At 36.2% G+C, this 10,086-nt stretch overlaps 1 protein-coding gene across 1 annotated transcript; it reads right to left on the reverse strand.

Moving 5' to 3' along the window:
• Positions 1–8,187: 8,187 nt before the first annotated feature.
• On the reverse strand, positions 8,188–9,638 carry LOC107913554 (F-box/kelch-repeat protein SKIP25). The gene has a single exon (XM_041104190.1). It carries the CDS (start codon positions 8,959–8,961, stop codon positions 8,386–8,388), a length of 576 nt encoding a protein of 191 aa, XP_040960124.1. The 5' UTR covers positions 8,962–9,638; the 3' UTR covers positions 8,188–8,385.
• Between the last annotated feature and the right edge of the window lie 448 nt (positions 9,639–10,086).

Consider the following 10,086-nt stretch of genomic DNA (forward strand, 5'->3'; position numbering starts at 1 on the left):
CGTCATTAAATCAAAATCTGATAAGTTTGAGGCGAAGTGTTCGGTGTAAGATGGCACATGTTCATGGAAAATCTAGGCCTCGTTAAGGAAAAGGACAGGGTTGTGGGAGATAAAAAAGTACAAAGGTCCACATACATGTGCTGTAGGTACAGTATTGACGGTATCTGAATAATACTTTTATTATGCAATGTTACATTATTTAATGTACTCCCTTTATAGGTGTTTCACAAGATCATCCCAAAATGGATTCAGCTATGTTAGCTAGCTTGATACTGCCCACAATAAAAGCAGATCCTAGGACTTCAGTGCCGGTGTTAATTGCCAATAGCTATAGCCAAATGGAGTACACGCCCTCTTACCGCAAGGCTTGGATAGCTAAGCAAAAGGCGTTAGAGAAGATGCACAATGGGTGGGACGCCTCATATAATGAAATATGGCAGTGGTGTCAGGTGCTAGAGAGATACGTCCCAAGTGCCATCACAGACCTTGAAACGGAACATGCGTACTACAACGGCAGATTGCTACGTGGATGCCAAGTGTTCAAACGCCTGTTTTGGACGTTTAAGCAATGCCGAGACGCATTTCTATACTGTAAGCCGTTGGTACAAATTGACGGTACCTTCATGTTCGGTAGGTATACTCATCGGCTATTGCTTGCAGTGGCACAAGATGGCGGTGGGAGAATTCTTCCAATTGCATTTGCAATAATACCGGGGGAGTCGTCTGATGACTGGGATTTCTTTCTCTCTAGGTTAAGGAGGCATGTCTGCCCCCAACCTGATATCTGTGTTATTTCAGATTGGGGCGCCGATATTCTAGCTGTATTTGTTCGAGAATGAATCTTATGGCAGCGCACACGCCATAGATATTGCCTAAGACACGTTGCTTCCAACTACTACAGGCAATATCCATCTAAGAGCGAACGACGACAAGTGACCAACATGGGTATTTAGTCTATATCTGTGTTATTTCGTTTGTCAATTTGAATTAGTTTTATTGGTAGAAGTGGTATAAATTATTCGCTATGATCTTATATTGGCAGAGTATGAAATAAATAAAGATCATTTTCACGAGATGTTGGTAATTTTACGTTCAATTAATGCAGAAGGGACGGACTACCTTTGTAACATACGTTTCAAACAGTGGTCACAATCATACGACGGCGACCTACGATATGGCCATATGACCTCGAACCTGGCTAAATGCATAAATTCTGTTCTTAAAGGAACACGCCATCTACCGATAACATCAGTTGTACGGGAGACATATTTTCGTTTGGCGATGCTATTTCCAAAGCGAGCAGCAAGTTATGCAGGCCAGATGTAGGGAGGCCATGTATGGTGCAGTAAGGTAGTTCAAGAAATAAACAAGGCCAAGGCGAGGGCAAACATCATGCACACAGTGTGTCACGATCGAGACAATTTATGGTTTCGCGTGACAGAGTTTGACAGACCGCACCAAGGTGTTGTTGGCGGGCAATATTGTGTACACTTGCGGAATAGGACTTGTGACTGTGGGAAGTTTGATACACTTCGATATCCATGCGCTCATGTTATTGCAGCTTGTCAGAAACTCCGTCTGGATCCGATGAGTTATTTGGACGAAGTGTACAATTTAGAAAACATGCACAACGTCTGGAGACACGTTTTCCCACCGGTCCTAGTTGAACGTAAGTGGCCGCCGTATCTCTTGCTCCTTTTAAGCTATTATCGGATAGAGATTTACGTCGCAAACCAAAGGGTCGACCTTGCTCGACTAGAATACGTAACAATATGGATATCCGAGAAACAGCCAGTCAAACGAAGTTGTGTGGATGGTGTATGAATCCAGGCCATATAAGTCGATCATACCCTAATCGTAATAGTTGAATGTATTTGTAAAAAAATTAACTTCGTACAATTATTCATTGATAAATTGTATTAACTCAAATTATATAAAATTACTAATGGTTAGTAAAATTATCAAATTATATAAAATTATTAATGGTTAGTGAAATTATCAAATTATATAAAATTATTAATGGTTAGTTAAATTATCAAATTATATAAAATTATTAATGGTTAGTGAAATTATGAAATTATATAAAATTATTAATGGTTAGTGAAATTATCAAATTATATAAAATTATTAATGGTTACTAAAATTATCAAATTATATAAAATTATTAATGGTTAGTGAAATTATGAAATTATATAAAATTATTAATGGTTAGTGAAATTATCAATTGAGTTAGGGTTAGGGTTAGGGTTAGGGTTTTTAATTAAGTTTGGTTAGGGTTAGGGTTTTTAATTAAATTAGGTTAGGGTTTAGGGTTTTTAATTAAGTTAGGTTAGGGTTAGGGTTTTTAATTAAATTAGGTTAATGTTAGGGTTTTTAATTAAATTAGGTTAGGGTTAGGGTTTTTAATTAAGTTTGATTAGGGTTAGGGTTTTTAATTAAGTTTGGTTAGGGTTAGGGTTTTTAATTAAGTTAGGTTAGGGTTAGGGTTTTTTAATTAAATTAGGTTAGGGTTAGGGTTTTTAATTAAATTAGGTTTTTAATTAAATTAGGTTAGGGTTAGGGTTTTTAATTAAGTTAGGTTAGGGTTAGGGTTTTTAGTTAAATTAGGTTAGGGTTAGGGTTTTTAATTAAGTTTGGTTAGGGGTGGGGTTTTTAATTAAATTAGGTTAGGGTTTAAGGTTTTTAATTAAGTTAGGTTAGGGTTAGGGTTTTTAATTAAGTTAGGTTAGGGTTAGAGTTAGGGTTTTTAATTGAGTTTGGTTAGGGTTAGCGTTTTTAATAAAGTTTGGTTAGGGTTAGGGTTTTTAATTGAGTTAGATTAGGGTTAGGGTTTTTAATTAAGTTAGGTTAGGGTTAGGGTTTTTAATTAAATTAGGTTAGGGTTAGGGTTTTTAATTAAATTAGGTTAGGGTTAGGGTTTTTAATTAAGTTTGGTTAGGGTTAGGAATAAACTTCTATTTTATTACATCAAATAATATCAAAATAACTCAAAAAATTTCTATTTTTTACATAAAAATAATATCAAAATATTCAGAATATTTGTACAAATAAATTTAAATACGACAATCAATGTCTATGCCCGGGGGATTCAGTGTCACATGGCAGCCGTCGACGGTTACGAGCTAGATTCCTCCTTTTTCTAGCTTCCGGCGGCGGTTGTTGTTCCTCCAGTGGGGCTTCTAGTTCTTCTGGTTCGGCATCTGGTTGTCGGACTTGGGACGATGATCCACCTTTAAAGAATAGTGTATGTGGAGGTGTTTGCATCAGGAACGGCGACAATGTTTGAAACCCATACGTTAGTGGGGATTGGTAAAAAGGAGAGCTCCCCGATGGCCCCCCTTGCGATCCCTCGTGCGCCGCTAGCCTATGCATCGGCGATCCGCTCGGTATAACAGGAAATGGAGCAGAAATGGGCATTTGGCTCCAACCTGCCATAGGACTCGAAAAAGGATACATATAAGGGTAATGGTACATATAAAGGTTAGGAAACGCACCTGGCATCATCTGAAAAAGCGGTTGCGTGAGTATCATCAGTTGATTTGCTGCGTCGGGTGACTGACTCGGTGCTCTCGTTGGGCCAGGTGATTGCATGGCCGCTGATGATGTGACAGGTGAACATCTAGGCCTCGTTGAGGGGCTGCCTTCGTCGTCTTGTCGTCTTGGATTTAGAGGCCCGCGCCTTTCCCTTTCAACATGTATTTGCTGCTGCCTCCGCTCTGGCGTCAGTAAATACGGCTTGCCATGGATCCTAAACCATGGCATCTATTCTGGAACGCACGCTAACTCCGGAACGATGATTGCTTCCCGAGTAGGTATATATTCTTGCCGATCTCCCCACATATCTATGTACCTAGACCAGTATATTGGCCAATCCGTATTCAATTGCCAAAGGTCTATTTTGTGTTGCTCATCAAACTCCTCAGGATCCACGAGAATCGGTTGTCTACATCCAAACTATCGTAGCACTCTGTCTGATTGGTGCGACTCCACGGTTGCGTAGTTGATCAACACGACTTTTACGTGCCAGGCGTTCGGATTTTGTAAGAACTCTTCCGGAATTACTGCCCGAATTGCCGGTTCCTCGTATGGTGTCCATTCAAACTATATGAACATGATAGAAATATTAGTTATATACATAATAATACTAAATACTAAATACTAAATACCAATCGACTAGCGAATGTATGGAAATATCTATTTGCAATAATACTTACTTCTGCTTCCGACTGTTGGTCCAATAGAGGCCGTATATCTTCAAGAGTGGATGGTAATCGAGCATAACTTGCCGGATGGTTCCACCTAATTATATAAATTTTTAACATACTTTTATTTTTAAAAATCTACATAATAATTGTAAAATGTAATATAAAATTTACCTCGTTATGAGTGGGAATGTATATGGGTGGTTCAGTCGAGGACGTAGAAATGGAAAGCGAAACCGTGCCCATGACTGCAGTAGTGACAGGCAACCTCCGATTTTGGTTCTCCTCGATCGCGTCGCCTCGCACATCTCCCGATATAATGTAGCCAAGACGGCAGACCCCCAACTTAATTCATCGGCTGCTCTAAAATCAACGAGTTTGAGCAGCCATCTTAGATGTACGCGGCTCCGTGACGTGTCGGGCATCAGATAACCTCTAATTATTTGAAGAATGTATGCCTGAGTATATCAGATTCTTTCAATTTCGGTTGAATCTTCATTCGGGTCAGGGAATGTGTCACGTAACCAGCCCATCTCGACCTAACCTCCCTCCATTTTATCCGGAATTGCGCCCAAAAGCTCGTAGCACACTGCCTCCCAATTGCTAAATTAGGCAGACCCAGTGACTGGGTGCCCGTCCACCGGCAATCCCAATTGCAGATGGACATCTTCTAGAGTGATAGTGCAGTCTCCACATGGAAGATGGAATGTGTGCGTCTCGGGTCTCCACCTCTCGATGAACGCACTGATCAGTTTCGGGTACAACTTGCATCCCCGGCCTACCGTCGTCACGTGCCAGAAACCCACTTCCCATAGGTAGTTCTCTACCAACGGTGATGGAGGAGCATGCATATTCCGGATATTGCATTCCAATACTCGATCTACCTCATTTTATAACAAATAACAAATTAATAATTATCTAAAAATGCATAAATAAAAAATTCTTAAATAATATTTAAAAATTAAATTTAACACTTACCATTTTCATTTGTTCCACCGATATGTGATGCTTATCAAGACGAGTCAATGATGCGGCCATTGATGAAATCGAACAAATTTTTACGATTTATAAAAATATAAAAAAATTTAAATTATTTTAAAAAAGGAAATTGAGAGGAAATTGAAATCAAATATGGAATTGAAAGAATTTTGGAAGGAAATTGAGAAGAAATTGAAATTAAATATGGATTTAAGAGAATTTTGGAAAGAAATTGAGAGGAATTGAGAGGAAATATGAGAGAGGATTTGTTTGTGAAAAAATAAAAAGGGGTGGGGGTATTTATAGTTTTTTTTTACTGTTGGGGGGGCAACGGTCAAAAATTTGACCGTTGGGTACTGTTCACGCGCGGGAGGAAATCGCGTCCATGTAAGCGCGAGATGCTTACGTGGAAGGAAATCGCGTCCTTGAGGAAGCAATTTCCTTCCACGTAAGCATCCCGCGCTTACGTGGACGTGATTTCCTGACGCGTACCCTGACATCGCGCTGACGTGAACGCGATATCGCGAAAAATGGACCATTCCGGTAAATAATGAAATAGAGGGCCCATTTCGGTAATTTTTTTTACAAAAATGGGCTTTTATTGGTAAATTGCCCTCTTTTTTCGTTACAAATTTAATTATAATTTACTGATTAAATTAAAAAATATAAATGGGGTCATACTTTTAATTTTTTTATAGTTAAATGATTAAAATATTTTAAACTGGTTAGAAGAAATGAAAAATAGACTTCTTCCTTAAATATTTAGACCAAGTCCAGATTTTGGAGTCAACATTGTTGGAAAGACTTTATATAAATCCACCCAAGGTCGAAATTAGGCTCAAACCATAAAACAGGTGAGGATACTTGTGCTTATACCAAAAAAAAAAAACTTAAACATAGTTGGGTGATGGGTGGAGTAATTTACAAGATATAATAATTTTTTTTTAGGTTTTGGTATTCGGATTTGACACTTTTTTTTAATATGATATGTGTATTATTTTTTGTCCAATGTAGTACCTGTATTTGACAAAAGTTATATATCTTGGTACCTTAAGGTAACAATGTTAACTTTTTAATGCTTAATTCAGGTTTTAGGGTTGATTTGATGAAAGTTAAATGCTAATATTATTAATTTAATTTTTCATGATTTTGTTAATTGAATAAATTTAGTGTTAAATTGTGAATTTACTTGATTTTGCATTTAATTTGTCAAATACTATTCAATGAAAGTGTTTTAATTTAGATTTTAAGATCGATTTGATTAAAGTTAGTTAGTAATATTATTAGTTAATTATAAATTTTCATCAAGATCATTAATTTTAAATTCTAAAATAAATAATTTTTATAGTAATTGAATTAAAAATAATACAAATATAGAAAGAAAAAAGAACCCAAGCTTAACTATGTATTAAGCCTAATGATAGTGTGTAAAATCTTTATAATATATACTACATTAAAGTTTTGAGTAAACTATTAAAATAGTTACTTCTGTTTACTTCATATTACATTTTAGTCACTTATGTTTGAAATGTTATGTTTTAATCACTTATATTAACGTGTTGTAACATTTTAGTCACTGAGCCGTTAATTGTTGTTAACGGTGTAATGGTAAGCTGACGTGGTACGTTAAATCATCATTTTAAACAAAAATTTTAGATTAACTTCAACAACTGGTCCCCATATTTTTTTTCATTTTGAGCAGTTTATTTTTTGTCTTTTATGTTCTTTTAACTTTACTTTTTTTTTCTTTTTTTTCCATTCTTTTTTGCTTCTCCTTCTGTTTTCTTCCCTTCTCCATCTCTTTTAACGTAGTTTTTCTATATTTTCCATTTGTTAAAACTTTTTTTTTATGTTTATGAAAAAAGAAAAGCAAAAGTTAAAACCAAAATAAAACTTGTTTCGCATATTCTCACCCCACAATTACAAACCCTCATCATCCACCATCACTTTAACGAACCAATTTGGATCACTAAATGACCTATAACACAAGCTCGCCTCACTCGAAGACCTCGCCAGTTATGACTTATGACAGTCCACGCTCAACAAAGTTTTTCGAGCCTGTACCCTTAACCTCCTAACCAACCCCCACGACCACCTTATCTATCTTATCTACAACATTCTCGCCCTCTCAAAACTACGTTGTTTCACAGATTCTTCAAACGAGCTTTACACTCTCAATGACTAAAACGATCACCATACGAAACTTACCCTCAACTTTACCCCAACCAGTTTGGTTCCATGTGCCCTTTCTCTCTTCAGTTCATCCATGCTCGGCTCGCAATCAAGCTTGCTTGGGAATATCCAAGAAGGTTTAGATAAATTTTATCGTTTGCCTAATTTTATCGTCAAAAAATAAAAGGAAATGAAAGGAATAATTTATACGATTCTGTAAAATTTTGGAAATGAAAAAATTTGTTTTGAATATAAAAAATTCGATTTATTTAGATTTTGATTAATGATATGGTTTTTTATATTGATTAGTTAAATCTAATTTTAGTTTCAAAATTAGGTTATATTCAAATCGAGATTTGATTAAGAATGATTTATATTTAGTTTTGAGTGAAATTTAATTTAGGAATCATGTGAAAGAAACAAGGACTTGGTTTATTTGGTAGGCAAAGATTATGTTTCTTCAGTGAAGAATATGAGAAGATAGAAAAATAAAGGGGAAGAAGAAAAGGAAAATAAAAATAAAAATAAATAAATTATTAAAAAAATTAAAGTATAGGGACTAGTTTTAACAAATAGAAAACATAGAAAAACTATGTTAATTTAAATGAAGAGAGGAAAACAAAAGGAGAAAGAGAAGACAATGGAAAATAAAGAAAAAAAAGAGAGGAAAGTTCAAAGAACATACAAGAAAAAAAATTAAATTGCTTAAAACAAAAAAAAATATAGAGATGACGATTTAACGTGTCACATCAACTTACCGTTACTCTGTTAACAACAATCAATACTCAGTGACTAAAATATTATAACACGATAACGTAAGTAACTAAAACGTAACATTTCAAACATAAATTATTAAAATGTAACATGAGACAAATAAAAATGACTATTTTAATAATTTACCATAAATTTTTAAACATAAATAAAACCTTTTTGAACTCAATAGTATTATTTATTTTTATAACGAGAATAAAATAGAGAAGGAAACAAAATACAAAAAAGAAACAAAAGTGTGGCACTTGATTTGAGACATTAACTAGTGTTGTCTACTAATCATCCTAGGCAAGACATGCATCGCCACCACTTCCATCCCAGGTGGTGGCGCCACCTCCCAAAACCTGGCAGGCTTGTCCCTTACATCCACCACTATAATCTTTTCCCCTTTTGCTGAAATTGCACATATTTTCCGTCTCCCAGCTGTTATCTGCTCTGCACGTTTAAGCTGTTCCAACTCAATCACTTTCTCCCAACAATCTTTTTCACCATCGTATTTGCTTAACCTTCCTTTCACTTCATCGATCACATAAATCACATCTTCATCCATAGTTGCCGCCGGCCCATTCCAACCAGCAACCATCCCTTGAGGCATCTCTTCCCACTTATCCAGTTCCACATCGTAAACTGCACCTTCCTTTACTGCATTGCCTTTCACATTAACCATGCAAAGTTTCCCTCTATATCCAACTGCCTCCACTTCTTCTCGACTAAATCTTCCATCTTTAAGCGGTGCCTTGTTTTCCCAACCCCAACTTTCTCTCTTCTTGTTTAGGTCCCACCTTTCCATTGACCTTGCTATATCTCCTTGGTAATGGGAGCCAACACCGCTTGCCATATAGACCGCACCTTGGGCTGAGCCTGTAACACACCATCGGCGCGGGGTGGAGATCTGGGGGCCATAAAACCAGCTGTTAGACTCCGGATGGAACACCAAAGGGCTGGAAAGTGCAGGGAAAAGCTTTTGAGTGGTGGCAGCTATGAGGACTAAATGGTTGGAGACCGTCAAAGATTGAATTGGAAGGTTTCGGGATAGAAAAGAAGGGTGGCGATGGAGGAGATGAAGAGGAGGGTTTTGGGGAGGAGTGGGAAGGGGAGTCCAAGATGATGAGATTGGATCGAAGGAGAAGAATTCAATAGAGTTTTGAGGATCAATTCCTCCAGGGACAGGGTTTGTGGTAGTGGGACCGTGCAAAGGAGAAAAAAGGACATAGAGTGAGAAGAAGGGAGGGAAAGAAGGAAATTAAAGGAGGCGACGCCATGGATGGCAAACGGAGAAAAGAAGGGAAGGAGAAAGAGAGGAGAGACAGCGTTGAGCAAGATCGTCAGGGAGGCCTGGCAAAAGGGTTCCATTTTCAGAATCATCAAAGGAATCAGAATGAGTTGGGTTGGTGCATTGAGGAGTGGTTTCCATCTAGGAAAGTAGAAGAGTAGATTGGGAGAAGGAGGGGGGAGAAGGGGGTGGCATTTTATCTTGGAGTATGGGGCTCACATTTCTTTAATGTGAAACTTTCAACTTTTAACAATGGTTTCTCAACACAATAATAAAAATATATATGAGTTTTGTTTTCATGGAAATTATGTATTAGTAATTTTGAAATTTTTGTCATAGAAACTTTTGGTATTCAATATTAGTAGGCTTAGGGTGTAAAAGTTCTCAATTTTGTTTAAAGAAATAATTAATTGCCTTTTTTTTATTTCCGATTTGGGTACTTGAATTTTCATAATGTATTAAAAAGATTTTCAAAAAAATAATTCAAAAAAATAATTAAGTCCCCGCTTTTCATTTTTTGCACTCAATTAGGTACTTGAATTGCCTTTAATTGCCTCTAATTTTTTTCACAACCACAAGCGTGACATGTGACAAAAATGATAAATAATAAAAGTTATAAAAATAATTATATTTTAATAAAAAAATTAAAATTTTATTAAAAATTATAAAATATATAGAAATATAAAAAAA

This window comes from Gossypium hirsutum, chromosome D11 (assembly GCF_007990345.1).
Source record: "Gossypium hirsutum isolate 1008001.06 chromosome D11, Gossypium_hirsutum_v2.1, whole genome shotgun sequence".
Classification (NCBI taxonomy): Eukaryota; Viridiplantae; Streptophyta; class Magnoliopsida; order Malvales; family Malvaceae; genus Gossypium; species Gossypium hirsutum.

What these genes read in the sequence shown, in the direction of transcription:
- LOC107913554 (XM_041104190.1), bottom strand. Translation starts at nt 8,961, where the DNA reads ATGGCAAGCGGTGTTGGCTCCCATTACCAAGGAGATATAGCAAGGTCA.